At 40.7% G+C, this 19,000-nt stretch overlaps 2 protein-coding genes across 15 annotated transcripts in view; both read left to right on the top strand.

Annotated features, from left to right (window-relative positions):
* The window catches only part of LOC311077813 (complement C3-like), a 501,390-nt gene that overhangs the window by 424,612 nt on the left and 57,778 nt on the right, over window positions 1-19,000 (top strand). The window lies entirely within an intron of this gene.
* The window catches only part of LOC311077821 (complement C3-like), a 72,922-nt gene continuing 57,548 nt past the window's right edge, over window positions 3,627-19,000 (top strand). For both annotated transcript variants that reach the window (XM_084106452.1, XM_084106451.1), the window contains exons 1-7: window positions 3,627-3,746; window positions 3,831-4,026; window positions 9,015-9,183; window positions 9,671-9,744; window positions 9,900-9,988; window positions 10,173-10,255; window positions 10,353-10,443. In XM_084106452.1, coding sequence (XP_083962578.1) covers window positions 3,676-3,746; window positions 3,831-4,026; window positions 9,015-9,183; window positions 9,671-9,744; window positions 9,900-9,988; window positions 10,173-10,255; window positions 10,353-10,443 — 773 coding nt within the window. In that variant the 5' untranslated portion in view covers window positions 3,627-3,675. The remainder of the gene's footprint in view (window positions 3,747-3,830; window positions 4,027-9,014; window positions 9,184-9,670; window positions 9,745-9,899; window positions 9,989-10,172; window positions 10,256-10,352; window positions 10,444-19,000) is intronic.

Raw genomic sequence — 19,000 nt, 5'->3', positions numbered from 1 at the left:
ATTGAAGCACCGAATTTAGTACACAATATAGGCCTACCTTATTAATAAAGCATATGTAGAAGCAAACAGATGAAATCAGATTATGAACAACACCCATAGAAAACCATTATAAAACGTAGCCCGTTGCATGTTCAATAAGGTGTATGGCTACTGACTTTTAACATCACCGTCTTACTGCATTCACGTTAAGCTTTTTCTTTATAATAGGCTCTATGGAAGGAAAACTACAATAGCCTGAACGCGACGCGTAATAAAAAGAAAATCAATCTGATCAAAGTCCTCGTTGCCGCTGCGATCAGTGGCGCGGATACTGTGTTTGTTTGTGGCTCGCGCACAGTCTTCACTCGGACGTGCGCTTCAATGTGGAGAGACTCTCTATTCGTTCCGGTGAAATTACAAAACAAACTGCACACAAACGTGTCCCTGCCTGATATACAACCACTGATAAACATGATCGGTTTTGATGAGAAAAAAAAAACTATGAGTGCGGATTAGAACCCAGAACCTCTGACATGCTTGGCAAAAGTTCTGCCCCTGGACCATTTGAACACACACTTAAAATAGTCGGATCAACATATAATATCATTGAATGCCAGGATTGGTAGTTCGGTAGCAGCGGACAGAGGTTAGAAGTACGCAATATCGCGTAAGGATCACACCCTAACGATATTATTTTTTTAAAGTAGCGTTTCTTTTCATGGCAGTCGAGGTGCGAAATGTTGTCTTTCTTAGCCATTTACTGTATCCGTACGAAGCTGTAAATAGTAGCAAGCTAGCTAGTTAATGCTTGTCGGTACCATAGACAGTACTCGATAGGTACTTAAGATGGCGGCAGTCAACTGGAAAAAGAGCGGATGACGTAAGCGGTCACGTGACTGATATTCATGTGTAGATGGGTAGTTGTGCACACATTAATAATTAGCACCAGGTCTATTCATTTGTATTTGTTTGTGTATGGGTTGTGAAATGCTTATAAACACAGCAAAATGAAAGTCTCAAAATCCAAATGAATCAAATGAGATTGACTCAGAAAAGACGTCAATGAATGCACACGTCACCTGATCCACAAACGCACGTCGTCTTTGTTGCATGCGCAAATTATGACACACTAATACAAAGAAAACATTTGTATTCATAAAAATGTCTCTATTTGTTGTAGCGTTTATACGCCCGTATAAATATCATTAATTATTATTCATAACGAATTATGATCAATAATTAATAATTTAATTATTTTCAGAATTTACTGTAACAGAATCAATAATATGATCATTTATCAGTTCATCCAATGAACAGAAAGCATAAACAGTTATTAACTCTAGGAAATATAATATCTTCCTGGCCAAGAAAGAATAACCCCCTAACAGTAAATTAAGAAATAGGGTAAAAGCATAGGTAACTTTTGATCGAAGTTCAAGACAATAAATTTGATAAGCACATACACAAGCAATCTCTTTTCAAAATGCGAACAATACTTTATTGATTATATACTAACACATACGACTAATATCTAAAATATCTAACACAAACACACGCACACGTTCATACAAGTTACAGCAAGAATTACAAAAAGAAACAAAGAAAGAACAAAATAAAATAAAAAGGAAGAATGAGTTTGGAAAGGAGTTTAAGGGTAAGAGGAAGAAAATTCCGAATTTCTATGCACTTGTAAGACCTGACCTGGAACGAACCATCAATCATTAATTTTTAACCCTTCTATCGTTTCTTAGACAGGTTAATATTATACACCAGTTAAGCTTTCAAATGTCTGGAGGTATCTACTTGCGTTTGCTTTGGGGGTTCCCTTTGTCTGCGTGAAAAGGGGTTTCCCGAGTTCGTTCGTTCGCTGGCTGGTCTCCTCGTGTCTGATGTCTGGGGGCCACGTGGTGTGCTGGATGGTTGATGGTCTTTGAAGTTGAAAGCGTGAGTTGCAGCCGTGAATCGTGGAACGAAACTTTGCAGCAAAACTTAACTTAAAACCGAGACTTTCAATCGGAAAATAAAGGAAGACTTAGAAAAGAAAAGAAGACTTAGACGAGAGTAGTAAGATGGCTTGAATGAAATTGTTTAACCCATGTTCTTCAGATCTTGATTTGGGTTATTTCTGCTCGTTTGTTACATGGTACTAGTCTTGAGAGAGAGCTTAGAGCTTAGAGCTTAGAGAGCGCACGGAGAGAGAGGTTCGAGCGCTGGCTAACAGAGAATCCAAGGTTTTAACTCAAAGTTTGTCCCCCCTCCTGAAGAGAGCGGACCAATTAGACACTGGCTTTGTGTGCAAAGTTATAAATCATGTCTTCCCTGGGGGGGTTTGTCTAATGAAACTAAAAGACCAAATTCAACAGTTTAGGCATGATCTCGAATTATCAGAATATGGAACATTTTACACAGATGTAATTCAGGCCATCTTTTGAGTCATGAGCATACGATCACATCGAAATTAAACAGTACACATTTTCATTCACACACACCTAATGATTATAACATTTACATGAATTATATGGGATCACAACATATCTTATTAGAATATGCATATAAGTGGTGGAAACACACAGGATTAGGTAGTTGCGTGATTGTTTGATTGTAAGTCCATTGAAAATTGTTCTTAAATGATTTTATGTAGTTTATTGGTAAGAATCAGTTCTCTTGGTGTGAAGAGAAAATAAACTCTGTCTGTTGTTCAGAGGTCCTTAAGGAGAGTTCAGGAATGTTGGGGGGGGGGGGGGGGGGTTTCTGTACCAATCTGTCTTCTGGAAACCCCCTCATATTGACACGTTCTTCCTGCTGAAATCTGTTTGCATCATGGGACCTCGCATTGTCCATTCATTATTTAGTTGGTGTTGGGGGAGGCTCTTTTAAAACCAGACCGGGCGGCGCCTGGACCCCGTGACAGATGGATGAAGATACTCAAGTCCTGCCCAAATCTTCACTTAATATTCTGTTTGAATTAATATTCTGAATGAATATTTAGTTTGTGGGTTTGTTCCGTCTCATTTTCGCTACATTGTACAAATTGCTACACATTCATTCAATTCTGAATTTTGCACACGCAAGTTGAAAGGTTGTGGATAGTAAAACATATCTGCAACATTTATCAAGTTCATGGATAATTTTGCTTGCACACGTTAATCATTTTGATATTCATCCCATACTCAAAGATCAACAGAGCGGCTGCCAGTTTACCAAAGGTTGAATTTACACAACGGGTTTTTGCAGGTCATTTACGGGAAATCTGAATTTGACTGCTGTTACTCTTCATATGCTTATGAGATCTTTATTAATCTCCCGCACTGAATTTGCATTTGTGTTTTTCAATAGGCATTGATTCAAAAGACTCAAGATTCTGATGTATTCAGAGTCAATTCGTTAAATATACTTAAAATATATATTTGATTTAGAAAATGTATGAAAATAAAGAAGTTATTTATGTATCACACAGGAGATTCATAAAGATCTCATAAGGATTTGAAAAGTGAATGGCAGTCAAACATAAATAGTACTTGCTATACTGTTAGATTGTAGATTGCTGAACTGAAGTGTCAGTTTACTTACAAAACAAATGCAAAAAAACAAACAAACAAAAAAAAACAAAGAGAGAGAAGTTTGGACTGTGAGGGTCACAGAGGCGGGTATAAATCTGAGCTGCTGCAGGTTCACACACACACACAGACAGACACGATGGACGTGAAGCTGCTGTGTCTGACTGTTGTTCTTCTCTCCTCACCCCTCCTCACACTGTGTGACCCGCTGTGAGTATTAAACACACCGTTTACTCATAGAGTTACTAATAATCAGTTTTTAAGATTTCAAACGCTGTGATTTGATCTCCTCAGGTTTGTTCTGTCAGCTCCTAATTTGCTGAGAGTGGGTTCCTCAGAGAACGTGTTTGTGGAGGCTCAGGATTACTCTGGAGGAAACCTGGACGTGATGATCTCAGTGAAGAACTTCCCAAAGAAAGACAGGGAGATACTGTCCAAACCAGTGACACTGACTGCAGAAAAGTATTTCCAGATCCTTACAGATATAAAGGTGAGAGCTCCATAAATACAGTGATGTTTCATTCTGTAACATGGTGAGGGTCAGGAGCAGGCTGGGAAGCAGATCCACATCCAGGTTTATTCAAATAATCCACAAGGTCATAGAACACAAGGTAACTAGCATAAACAAATAAAAACACGATAAACCAGAGAATGTGATTTCAGTGACTGACAGAGAACAAGGGCTATATATACACAGGCTGACAAGCTTAACATGATAACAAGGGCCGTAGATAATAAGAAACACCTGGAGACTAATCAACATGAAAACCTACAAACAACTACAAAACATGGTGTAAGACAGGAGATAACATAAGAGTCCAGAAACACACAAGACAGGAGAACACAGGCTGGGGGATCATCCCAGCTAGCAGACTTTTATGAACGTTCTTCAAATATTCAGTGTTGGTTCTGGGAACGTGAATGTGGTGATTAGGTGTTTCCTATGATGGTCCTCTAGATGGCAGTAATACCTAATAGAGTGGACAATTACCCAAAGGGTCACAAAAATAAGTGACAGAGAGCTAAGCTCAAGTTAGAATTGTATGTTCTGAGAATAAAGAGGCTACACACCAGTTCAAACAATTTATTTGTTCAGAGTGTTTGATCAATAAACACTACAGTGAAAAATGTCCGGTTTTCTTGACATTAGAGGAACGTGTTTTAAAAGGTATAATGTTCCTCAAACGTTCTTTCAACTTAATTTTGATTTAAAATTAAACATTATAGGAACATTGATTTCTAACATTCCAACAACATTGTAACAAATTAGCCCAAAGGGGAAATATTAATAATAACTCATAATTATCAATTATGATTAGTTATTAATATTTGGGTCAGTTAATTGGATTAACTTGAGGTAGCTAAATTAATATTACAATCAATAATTGTCTGATTTGTCTCAGTCGTTACAACATACAAATTTCCAGTTTCCTTAATGTTACTAGAATGTTATTTAAAGGTTAGTGTGATGTTCCTGAAACATTCTTTCAATCATCTTTCCAAAGAGTAATAAGAACACAAACTACAACTTTATTCAGACACAGCCTTAGATGAACTGAAGATAAAAGACATTAACTCTCTCAAGATCTGATTAAACAACTCCACAAACAGCATTACCAGCTTCACTTATTACTAACCAGACTGACCTTATTTCTGTCACATGTCTACAGAAGATCTTATTGAGAATTAACAGAGGTTTAGATGTTGATGTTTTAAGGGAAATGTTTCGTTTGAGGTCACCATCATGGAGATCAGTGTGTTTGCTTTAGTTGGGCTCTTGACCCTTGACTTTCATTAAGTTGATGCTTTATCAGCAATTGCAGGTGTTCATGGAGAACATTTCTGCATTGATAAAAGCAGATCACCGTGGCTGTTTTAAATTACAAAGTACTCCAATTAAACAGTTGCTTTCACTGTAGCTTGAACGGGTTTTGAGAAGAAGATAATGAACTCATTTGATGTGATAAAAATCATTTATAACTGAAGAAATGTGTGTAAGATTGTCCAAACCTATTTAGAAGATTAAAACGACACACTTAGACATCAGTACTCATCGTACAAACCTCAACAATGGTGACAATCAAAAAATAATTCATCAGAACCTTAACAAATTCAGTGTTTTACACACACACACCAACATTTAGCAGCTGTAATGCAATAATATTGTTACAAATCATATTTTTAAATATGTATTTCAACTCATTAAGCCATCAATCATCATGTTCTCCATGAACGCTGATAAAACACACACTTAATGAAAGTCAATCAGTCATTCGGTATATGAAACACAACAATGGTGACATTCTTCATGCCAGCATGAATAAATTATGCAGCTGAATTATTTTGATTGTCACCATTGTTGAGGTTTGTACACTCTCAGAAAAAAAGGTACAAAAGCCGTCGCTGTGGCAGTACCTTTTCAAAAGGTACACTTTTGTACCTAAAGAGTACATATTAGTCCCTTAAAGGTACATATTAGCAGAGATGGGTAATCCAGGGGCCAAAGAGTAAAAGTCCTGCCATATGTTTATTCCACCCATAAACTCAGTCAGCTGATTTCACTAATTAGTTCTCTCTCCTGCTGAATTAGCAAATCCAGGTGATTGGAACAAAATACTGAGGAGGACTTTTACTTTCTGAACCTGGACTTTACACCTCTGCATAGCAATGCCACATGTCAGCCAAGAGCAAAGAAATAAACCAGAACTGGATCTTATCGTAGCCAAAAAAATCTGTGTATATTAAATATGGAGTAATTTCAGCCTCAGCCTCAGATGAAATCAACTAAAGAGAAAAGAAGACATTAAATCTGTGAAGATCTCAGCAGAGGAGGATTAAACAACTCCACAAACAGCATTACCAGCTTCACTTATTACTAACCAGACTGACTTTATTTCTGTCAGACGTATACAAAAGTTGTTATTGAGATGTTTAATTGAAAATGTTTGGTTTGAAGTTACTGTTATAGAGATCAGTGCTTGCTTTAGTTGGGATGCTGATGCTAAAACAGTGTTTCTTTTGCTGCTTGAGCTGTGTTTTTGTAAGTCACACTTGTGCACACACACAGTTTACGAATGATTGTGGTTATGTTGATTATGGTGATAAAATCATCATATTGCCTGTTCATTCACTAAGGAATTAATTCCTACTCATTCAGAGTTTAATCCTCAATCAAAAGTGTTACATTACCACCACTGTGAAACCACAACAATAAATTACAATGACTTATTTATTTTTTTAACACATCATGCATAAACCAAAAAAAAAACAGAACTATGCTATCTTTTAGAAACACAGAGATATCACAATTTAGCACATGAATCTCAACAATGGTGGCAATATTTTTTTTTATTATTCATGCAGCAGTGCATGCTGGGAGTTTTATATTATCCTGGAACCCAGCATGCATTGCGACATGAAACTTTTGATTGTCACCATTGTTGAGATTCATACGCTGATTGTTGATGTCTGTGTGTGTCTGAGTCAAGCAGGAGTTAAACATGTTTTAATGCACTCTATGTTTACAATATTTTTCAGAAGACCTTATTACAGAAATGTTGATTTCATGTTGTAGATTCACAGATAAATATGAAATACCCACAAATTCAAAGAATATATAGAGGAAACATCTGAAAATCAGACATGTCCAGGATGAATGTTAAATCATCACAAAAGCCAAAAACAGCTAATCATCTTCCTCTTGACTTTCTCTTGCACAACAAATGTGTTTTATAAACTCACTGTCACAGCAGCCAGAGAGAGATGAATGGTAAGAAGTCAAGGGACAAGAGACCAACTAAAGCAAATACTGATCTCCGTCATGGTGACAACAAACTTTATTATTATTAACTAAATCTCTGTTAATTCTCAACAAGAACTTTTGTACATGTATGAAAGAAATAATCGTAAACTGGTTTCACACTCAGTGGCTGGAAGTCAGTTGTAGTTCTTGTGTTTCTCTTTTTTCTGTTCTTGTTTCTCTGTCCTTCAGTGATTCTGCTTATCAGGTGTTCATCTGTTTCTCAATTCACTCACTTATTTTCATTCACTCTGTCAAGGGGACTATATTAGTGAACTAATGTAGGGAATAGTGAATGAGGGTATAGGGTGTGATTGGGAAAACAGCCTCTGAGTGTCGACTTTGAGCGCCGTTAATTCACAGTATATTCCTGTAGGCTACTTTTATTTTCTACGGTATATTACTGTTTTAATGGAAAATGGTATGATATTGTCAGAATTTGGCCTTTTTTTACAGCAAGGGTTAACAGTGTACGATAATGTCCAGTTCTGGTTTATTTTCTTTACTCTTGGCTGACATGTGGCATTGCTATGCAGAGATGTAAAGTCCAGGTTCAGAAAGTAAAAGTCCTCCTCAGTATTTTGTTCCAATCACCTGGATTTGCTAATTCAGACAGGAGAGAGAACTAATTAGTGAAATCAGCTGCTGAGTTCATGGGTGGAATAAACATATGGCAGGACTTTTACTCTTTGGCCCCTGGATTACCCACCTCTGCTAATATGTACCTTTGAGGGACTAATATGTACTCTTTAGGTACAAAAGTGTACCTTTTGAAAAGGTACTGCCACAGCGACGGCTTTTGTACCTTTTTTTCTGAGAGTGTATGATGAGTGCTGATGTCTAAATGTGTAGTTTTTCACTTTTAAATAGTTGTGGACAATCTTACACAAATTTCTTCAGTTGCAAATGAATTTTGTCACATCAATTGAATTCATTACCTTTTTCTCAAAACACGTTCAAGTTACAAAATTGTGCAAAACTACAGTGAAATCAATTATTTAATTGCAGTCCTTTGTCTGTAATTTAAAACATACATGTTGCTCTGTGGTATCAATGCAGAAATGTTCTCCATGAACACCTGCAATTGCTGATAAAGCATCAACTTAAAGAAAGTCAAGGGTCAAGAGACCAACTAAAGCAAACACTGATCTCCATGATGGTGACATCAAACAAAACATTTTCAATAAGACATCAACATCTAAACCTCTGTTAATTCTCAATAAGATCTTCTGTAGACGTGTGACAGAAATAAAGTCAGTCTGGTTAGTAATAAGTGAAGCTGGTAATGCTGTTTGTGGAGTTGTTTAATCAGATCTTCAAAGAGTTAATGTCTTTTATCTTCAGTTCATCTAAGGCTGTGTCTGAATAAAGTTGTAGTTTGTATTCTTATTACTCTTTGGAAAGATGATTGAAAGAATGTTTCAGGAACATCACACTAACCTTTAAATAACATTCTAGTAACATTAAGGAAACTGGACATTTTTATGTTCTTGGAATGTTAGAAATCAATGTTCCTATAATGTTGAATTTTAAATCAAAATTAAGTTGAAAGAACTTCCCAGAACCAACACTGAATATTTTGAGAATGTTCTTATAACAACAGTCTGTTAGCTGGGATGGCACATTCTCATTATTTTATTATCAGATAAAATTCAGGCTGATGATTATCTGTTCTTTAGATCCCTGATGATCAGAACTTGTTCTCTGATGATCCTCTGGAGAAGCAGTATGTGTATCTACAAGCTCAGTTTCCATCCCACACTCTGGAGAAAGTGATAATGGTCTCATTCCAGTCTGGATATATATTTGTACAGACAGACAAGCCCATCTACACGCCTGCTAGCAGAGGTACGATTATGTGCTAAGTTCACAACGTAATTTCGGGAGGAATTAACCTATCTAATATTTCAATTAACTGCTGGAGCATAAGCAGCCGCACACCTTGCTCTGGCATCAGCTGTTTTGGCGTCCCTCCACCTCCCCAACTCCACCAACATCATTTAAATAACATAATTATAACATCTTGCTACCATACTCGTCATGTAAGCATTAGTAGTCCCACTGGAGGGTATATCTAAGCTCGAGTTGAAGCTGCTTCATTGAGCCCTCCATTGTGGACAGCAAGCCACATACGCTTAACCTTTTTAGCTTAAAGATTATATGGGCAAAGGAACTCATGAAATACTTGGAAATTATAACGCACAATGTGAACTTTATACATAAGCATTACATAATTGTTTATTATTAAACTGACTGCTATGTGTATCAGGGTTTGAATCTGAGTAAAAAACATCAGAACTCACATTTCAGTTTTTTGCTTTGACCTCTTTTGCAGTTCAATACAGGATTTTCTCTCTGACGCCCAACATGAAACCACTCAGTCAGTCTGGAGTCACGATGGAGATCATGGTACACACTTATATAAGTGCTCACTGTTATTACACACACACGCACGCACGCACACACACACACACACACACACACACACACACACACACACATTCGTGGCATTTCAGCTGCATGGACACTGACGATGTAAACACACAGTGATTTCTGTGTTTAAGAATCCACAAGGCGTCACAGTTTCATCAGAGAAGATGTATCCAGTGAAAGGGATGAGGTCTTGGATATACGACATTCCTGAGGTTGCCAGGTGTGTTTGTGTGTGAAACACTGTGAAGACTGAACTTGCCCAACCCGAGTTAATTTAATTTAGTGATTCATTATGTCTATCTTACAATGCAGCTAATACTCATAAATGTGATCTGTGTTATGAGGATTGTTTCATCTGTTGTATAATGCTTATTTAAAAATGTTTTGAAATGTTTTTGTTTCAGTCTTGGAATCTGGAAGGTTGTCACTCGGTACACAGACACTCCTCAGAAGACGTTTACTGCAGACTTTGAGGTCAAAGAAAATGGTAAGATGTGTGCCAACAAAATGTGTTTTGTGTAAATGCAATAAAACTAAAAGAATTTATTTATTTATTTGTGTCTTTTCTCTGGATTGGTTTATAGTGCCTCCTCCAACATTTGGAGTCAGATTAAGACCCAGTAAGTCATTCTTCTATGTGGGTGACGAGAGCCTGACAGTCGACATTGAAGCCAAGTAAGACAAAATCTGCTTCTCTGTTTTCAAAACTGTTTTCTCTGTTTAATCTTTAATGTGTGCACACATTGATTTAAAATAGATCTCTATGTAAACTACAAAATAATGTGAGCAACCAATACTTTTCATGAGTGTTTGAGATAGTATAAATTCCAAAAGTAACAAAGACATTTATCTTAGTCTCAAAAGGCATATTTTTTTGAGTTGTGGTTATTCTGTATTTTACTGGTAGTATTAATATTGTTTCCTGTGTATCCGCTCTCATGACTGAAGTTTCCTCGCTCATCGCTCCTCGCCTCCTCGCAGTGCAATTAGAGGACTGAGATGCTCTTCTAGATGACTGAGATCCATCGTTTCCGGGCCATGGGCTGGAGGACGGAGGAGCGAGGAAACAAGAAAGCATCAATTTGAGCATTGAGAAGCACCCACAGATTTTGGGGATGCTAGTGTGAACATGATGGATTATGGACAATATATTGATGTATGCTGTGTCTGAAAGAAACTCTGTGTGTTCATGTTTATAAGCATGGAGGAATGAGAAGCCCCAGGAAGTGGATTTGAGGCAATATTTAGTTTGCAACATTTGTTTGCATAAATCTGAATGCATGGACTCTGTTTGCATTTGTTAAATGTTGTCAACAACAACAGCTTAAGGGAAAGCCGTAACAGGTTTTATATATCATTTAATATGACTGAATCAACCTGACATCAGTTGGTTACACCAGGGGTTTTCAAAGTGTGTGGCACAGAGAGCAGCTCCAGAGTATATTTAGCCTGGGAAAACCCGGACAAACTTCCAGCAAATTTAGATTTGCTCTGCAAGTAGTCTGGCAAAGAGCCCATTCAAGACGATTTCTAATCTGTCCAAATCGAGGCACCAATCAGAAACTTTTTTGCTACACATTCAAAAGTAAATACCTTTTCTTCACAAAAAGAGTACATACTTTTATGGCGTAGCGCATATGGCTTTACACGATGACGATCGCTCTGATTGGTTTTAGGTCTATCCAATTGCGCCCAGAGGCATTTGAGGGACATCCGTTGGTGACGCCCCGTTGGAAATGAGTTATTAATGAAGCTTTGCCAGACCATGACTCAGTTACTACTGAGAATGGTCTGGTTTTAACCACACAGCAAAAACTCCAGTGTTAAATTAACTCTCCTGGGAGTTTATATGGCTCCAGACTCAATAGTGTTAAAGTTAATGAGCTAATTAAGTGATTGATTGAGTGACGATTGACCATTATTGAAGACACCTGATGTTAACAAGCAGAATCACTGAAGGAGAAAAATCACAGTTTGAGTCACCATTATGGATATCAGTGTTTGATTTAGTTGGGCAGTTGACCTTTACATTTTTAACTTTAGATATTCTTTGGCTGTTGTAACTGAGTTATAACAGCCAGATGAACAAAGAGGAAAGGTGAACAGGTGGTGTTGGTTATGTTTTAACATAATCATCATTAGACCTGAATCACTGAACTCATTTAGAGCCTAATCTCTGACTTAAATGTATATATCTGGTAGTGATGTTACGTTCGTGAACAAATCGTTCTTTTTGAACGAATCCTTTAGGTGAACGAATTGTTCTCGTTCATGTAATCCATTGACTCACATTTCTCGTTCACTGAAATGTGAAATCCCTCCCTCCACAGCAGCGCGGCGCTATTAGCAGCGCATGCGCAGCTCAGTGAACCGGTGTTTTCAACCTGTCAAAGAATGAACCTCGAGCCAATAGCCTTAGAGTATGAGATGTGACGGAGCATGTGATTTGTTGGATGTAGTGAACGAATACGCCCTTCACTGACTGTGACCGAGTTGCTTTTGAGTCTGAACGAGAGAGAGATCTTATCGTTTGTGAACGAGTTGAACGAACTGGTACATGTCGTTCATGAACGAAAATAACCAGTTGTTTGAACGATAATGATGGCGAACCGATAGAGCTAGGTTTGTGTAGTTAGCATGTTTGCATCAAAGAAAGAAATTTACACTTTACCATTGTAATGAAAACAGGTTAATAACGCAAGCTAATGGTTAAATATAACAAAGACAAATTAACATCGTCATTTTTTACTTGGTTTGAGCTAAGGGGGGTGCACTTGACTGTTTACTTGATTTAAATTTACACTTCTCGTTACCTGCTTTTCTTATTTGTTTGTGTGTTTTAGTCTTAGTTTTGTGGTATTTTGCACTTTGAACAATTTACTTGGCTACTTGTGTTCATTTTGTATTATCAAAAATAAATTAATTACGTTTTATTCATGTCATATGCAATTCTCTAAAAACTAAAACAAACCAAAAAAATATGACAGTATTGGTTAGGTCTCATTTGCGTAACGTCAGCAAATAGCATTTCAGTTCGGGCTGTGAAGGGGCATGTATTTGGTTGGATCTACTGAACGAATATGCCCATCACTGACTGATCGCTCTGTTTTGAGTCTGAACGAGAGAGAGATCTCGTTCGTGAACGAATTGAACTAACTGGTACTTTCGTTCGTGAATGAGAGTACTGGGTAGATCGGTCATTTAGCATGTGATTCAATCTCATTCAAAGCGCAGTTATAGGTGTGCACATATAATTGTTTGTATTCATATTCAACATACAGAACATCAACGTTTAATATAATCCCAGATTTATGAATGTGTATGTCTGACTAAACAATTAAAATGTTAATTAAGAAAACCTTGGTTTGGTCATCTGAACCACTTATTTAGACTTATGTTATTAATTTAGTAAATAAGGCACACATTTTAACAAAGCCAAATCACTTTTTTTTGTAATAAGTAAATAGGCCACGTTCGTTAAAACATAAAATATGTGCATAAAATACACTCTTTTTCGCCACCTGCTGCAGTATATATGTAATATGAAGAAATTATCACTGAACGAATCATTTTGGTGAACGAACTGAAAATGAACAAGTCTCTGGAAAGAATCAAAATTTCCACCACTAATATCTGGGAAAAGAGCTAACATTGAAATGTAAATGATTTCTTAAAAGCTGTTCTGATATATATTAAGAAAATCTTTCTTTTAGGAACACACAGACATCAATAATCAGTGTATGAATCTCAACAATGGTGACAAAAAGAATATTCAATTAGGAAAAGGAAATTACTACAATTCAGATCATAATTTATTCATACTGCAATGCATGATGGGAGCCATGAATGAGTTTTGATTGGTGGCACCCAGAATGCACTGCAACATGCTTTATTATTGTAACCATTGTTGAGAATCACAGGCTGATTCTTGGTGTCAGTGTGTCCAAATAAAATACTTTTTCAAAGTCGTTTGATCAGAACAACTTTTAAGAAATCTTTTTGATTATATTGAAAATGCTGAAAATAGTATACAGTAGAATCACAGGATGCTGTAATCAACAAGGTAAACCTAACTCTCTAAATGAGTTTTGTGATTCAGGCCAAATGATGAATCTGTCAAAACATAACCAACACCACCTGATCAGCTTTTCTTGTTGTTCATCTAAGCCAGGGGTGTCCAAACTCAGTCCTGGAGGGCCACTGTCCTGCAGAGTTTAGCTCCAACCCCAATTAAACACACCTGAACCAGATAATCAGACCTTGATTATCTGGTTCAGGTGTGTTTAATTGGGGTTGGAGCTAAACTCTGCAGGGCAGTGGCCCTCCAGGACTGAGTTTGGACACCCCTGATCTAAGCGTTATAATTTAGATACAACAGCCAAACAAAATCTAATGTTATTAATTTAAGGGTCAAGAGCCCAACTAAATCCAACACTGCCACCATAATGGCAACTTAAAAAAAAAGAGATTTTCTCCTTTGGTGATTCTGCTTGTTAACATCAGGTGTCTTCAATAATGCTCAATCATCACTCAATCAATCACTAAATTATCTCATTAAGTTTAACACTCCCAGGAGAGTTCATTTAACACTGGAGTTTTTGCTGTGTGAGTTCATGGGTGGAATAAACATATGGCAGGACTTTTACTTTCTGACCCCTGGACTTTCCACCTCTGGTTCAGACTTTCTGCCATCAGTCTGAAGTAGAGGGTGACACAGGCAGAGGTGGAAAGTCCAGGTTCAGAAAGTAACGAAGAAACCTCCTCAGTATTTTGTTCCAATCACCTGGATTTGTTAATTCAGCAGGAGAGAGAACTAATTAGTGAACTCAAACTCCAGTGTTAAATGAACTCTCCTGGGAGTTTATATGGCTCCAGACTCGGAGTGTTAAAGTGTCAAAATATGATTGTTAAATTAACACTCAAGAGTGTTAAAGTTAATGAGCTCATTAAGTGATTAATTGAGTGATGATTGACCAATATTGAAGACACTTGATGTTAACAAGCAGAATCACCAAAGGAGAAAATCTCATGTTTTAAGACACTTTTAGGCCGTGTGTCCACCAAAGCGTTTTTTTTTTTCACGCGGCTGGCGTGTTTTTTCAATTGTTTTCAATGAGAGCGCCGCGTTTTTAAAACGCCATGAGCGTAGCGAGGTGCTGAGCGTTTTTTTCACGCTGAAGCGCCGAGCGCTCTGCGTTTTTTACAGGTCACCGAGAGTTGAAGAATGTTCAACTTTGGACATCAACAGATGACAACAACAAGCATAATAACGGAACAAAATCATTTAAAACAAGAGCCAGAGAAAATACATTACATTGTATCGACATTTTAATATAGAATCAACACAGAAACGTACTCGGTTACTAACGTAACCTCGGTTCTCTCTAGAAGAGGGAACGAGTACTGCGTTTTATCAAAACGCTACGGGAAAAGTCTCTTTTCACGAAACACTGAAGCAAAAATTATCCTTTAATTTTCATATATGTAAAACGCGTTGCGGCAGCAGCAGACAGCTGAAGCAAGACGGCTTGTCCGCTCATTGGCTGCTCTGCGGCAACTGCATAAGCCTATCGAGCGCAGGCTGATGCAACATCAGACCAATGAGGGCGCTTCGCGCCCTCCTCGCCACTTCCCGCCGAGACGGGCGTGGCTTACCTCTATAAAAGGAGCTCGAGAAGGCTGATTCACTTGATTTTGATCGCCGAAGCGAACCAGAGTGAACCAAACGCACGGCAAGGGAACGCAGTACTCGTTCCCTCTTCTAGAGAGAACCGAGGTTACGTTAGTAAACGAGTACGTTCTCTTACGAGAGTTCTCTCGTACTGCGTTTTATCAAAACGCTACGGGAACCCCTTGCAAAACGCCGTGCGTGCTGGGATAAAAACACTGATCACCGGAAGCTATTTCAGGCATACAGTGCATAATCACCAGATAGACTCACACAGAGTCAGGGAATAAGGGGGGGAGCCTTAATTCCCTATACTGTAGCGTCCGCAGGCTTAACATGACCTCACAGGGAGAGTCTAAAGACAGGAGGGGTTTCCTCCGTCCTTATATAGACATGTCCACAGACGCGAATATGACATCACATAGCCAGGGTAGGGAGCCTGCACTAATGTGGGAAAACGTGGGTCTTACACAGTTCTGCCCAGTATAGTCGGTAGCGCGTTGCGCCTGTAAATAGATTACACCGACAAAAGCTTAGCCTGTAAGGCGGGAACCTCTAGGTATAAAACCTGATAAATGTAGACGGAGAGGCCCAGCCTGCCGCCGTACATATATCCTGTAAGGAAATCCCGCTGGACCAAGCCCACGAGGAGGCAACGCCTCTCGTAGAGTGCGCTCTGACTCCCAACGGGCATTGAATGCCCTTGGCAGTATAAGCCAGCGCTATGGCGTCAACTATCCATCTGGATAGACTCTGTTTCGAAACAGCCGTTCCTTTGGAACGTCCGCTGAACGAGACAAAGAGCTGCTCTGTCTGTCTGAAGGCAGCAGAGCGGAACATATAAGTTCTTAAAGCCCTAACAGGGCAAAGAAAACTCGAGTCCCCTTCCTCACTCGACGCCGGCAGGGCAGCCAGGGAAATAACCTGAGCCCGAAAAGGCGTGTTGAGGGATTTCGGCACATAGCCGTGCTTAGGTTTGAGTATGACTTTAGAGTCATTAGGACCAAACTCCAAGCACGTCGGGCTCACAGAGAGCACGTGCAGATCGCCTATGCGCTTCACTGAAGCGAGAGCCATCAAAAACACTGTTTTGAAAGACAAATGTTTGAGGCTGATAGACTGGATAGGCTCGAAAGGGGCACCTTTCATGGCCGCCAGGACCGTAGAAAGGTCCCACATAGGGACTGAAGGAGGTCTGGGTGGATTCAGTCTCCTAGCTCCCCTGAGGAAGCGGATGACTAAATCATTCCTTCCCAGTGACTGACCCAGCGTTGAACCGGAGAACGCTGAAATAGCCGCCACATACACTTTGAGCGTGGAAGGGGATCTGCCCTTATCCAACAGCTCTTGTAGGAAGGAGAGAACCTCCGCTACCTCACATTCGAGGGGTGAAAGGCTCCGAGCTGTACACCAGCTGGAGAAAACCGACCACTTTGAAGCGTAGAGCCGCCTGGTCGACGGCGCTCTAGCCTCAGTGATGGTATTCATGACTCCCTCTGCGAGACCAACGGGTATCCGTTGAGCGCCCACACATGAAGGGACCACAGTTCCGGGTGTGGGTGCCAAATCGAGCCCCTGGCCTGCGAGAGGAGATCTCTCCTCAACGGCACTGGCCATGGAGCGATGTCTGCTAACTGCATCAGAACTGGGAACCATGCCTGGTTCTTCCAGAACGGTGCTACAAGCAGCACTGGGCATTTTGTTTTCCTGACCCGTTCCAACACCTGTGGCAGGAGGGAAACGGGGGGAAAAGCGTATAGCGGGCAGCGCGGCCACCTTTCGGACAGCGCGCTGTCGGTCTTTGAAAAGAATGTGGGGCAGTGAGCGTTTTCGTGGGAAGCGAATAGGTCCACCTCCGCTTTGCCGAATCTCTCCCACAACAGCCGGACTGTTTGTGGGTGTAGAGACCATTCGCCTGTAGGAACGTTGTTCCTGGACAGTCTGTCCGGGCCCACATTCAGAAGCCCGGGTACATGCACTGCTCTCAGCGAGCGTAAGTTGTGCTGAGCCCATAGTAGGAGGCGTTTCGCCAGCCTGTACAGGGATATGGAATTCAGGCCGCCCTGGCGATTCATGTAGGACACCACAGCCATGTTGTCCGAACGGACTATGACGTGTTGGTCCTTGATGTGGGGACAAAAACGCGTCAGCGCATTGTGCACTGCCAGCATTTCTAGGCAGTTTATGTGTTGGAGCTTTTCTCGTTCCGACCATAGGCCGAAGAACGGTCTGCCCTCGAGCAACGCTCCCCATCCCGAGGTGGATGCGTCCGTCGACACCATCCTCACCCTCGAGGAAGTCCCCAGGCTTACACCTGATTGGTACCAGTCGTTCGCCATCCAAGGCACCAGGGCTGTGACACAGTCCTGATTGACCTTGAGGCGTAATTGACCGGACACCCACGCTCTGCGCGGTACCCGCGCTTTCAACCAGAACTGCAGCGGGCGCATGCGGAGCAAGCCCAGCCGGAGAACTGACGATGCTGAGGCCATGAGACCCAGCATCCTTTGAAATTTCCTGAGCGGGGTGAAAGCGCCGCGGCGGAAAGACTTCGCCGCGCGCTGAATGTTCAGCACACGCTGTGGCGACAGCTGCGCTGTCATAGACTGTGAGTCCAGAACTATACCCAGAAACGAAATCGTTTGACTGGGGTTCAGTGAACTCTTCGCCCAATTGACCGTGATACCAAGATTCTCGAGGTGATCGAGTAAAATGGCTCTGTGCTCTACGAGCTGAGATCGTGATTGGGCTAGGATCAACCAGTCGTCCAAGTAGTTCAGCACTCGCATGCCTCTGAGTCTGAGAGGAGCGAGCGCTGCATCCATGCATTTCGTAAATGTACGAGGTGCCAGGGACAAGCCGAAAGGCAGGACTGTATACTGGTATGTCTGACCCTCGGCGGAGGGCGTCGGAAAAACTGTAGCGAGAAGCCTCTCTTTATAATGCCTAAGACCCAGTCCGAAACCCCTGGAAGCGCTGCCCATGCATCTGCATGGTTGGCTAAGGGCCGGATACAGAGCGCGCTCTGTTCGCCGTGCGACAGAGGTGCTACGGGGCTCACAAACGTAGGCGTTATGCCTGCGGCATTTGAGGCGGGGGGCGCGCTTAATACAGCGGGCGGAGCGCTCGTCCTCGACCTTACAACAGTGCTTGGCTGAGTGAGGGAGGGCTGCGCGAGTCCCGTGGGACTCATGTGTGCGAGTAGATGTGGGCTGGGAGCGGACACATTTACTGCTTTGGGCTGCTGTGTAAGCAGCGCGCGCGCTCATAGGTCTCGTTTTTACAGAGAGCCTGTGATCTGATAGACATAGTGTTCGTGGGCACTGAGTAGTGGGCACTTTTACTATGTGGGGAGCGCAATCGACCTGAGTCGATTTTATTTGCGCGAGCCCTAAGTGCAGGGCTGTGCTTGTGTGTAGGGATGGGCACTGAGAAGTGGGCATCGACACTACATTTATAGCACCATCGGCCGTGGCCGGGACACCAGAAATACCGTGAGTAAGTGTGGGCGCGGGAGAGCGGGCACAGTTACTGCAATGAGTGCACTGTCTGTCTGAGCAGAGT

Source organism: Abramis brama (genome assembly GCF_963993115.1).
Source record: "Abramis brama genome assembly, chromosome: 2".
Classification (NCBI taxonomy): domain Eukaryota; kingdom Metazoa; phylum Chordata; class Actinopteri; order Cypriniformes; family Leuciscidae; genus Abramis; species Abramis brama.
Note: the sequence above shows the minus strand (reverse complement) of the source record. Positions and strands in the feature narration are given on the sequence as shown.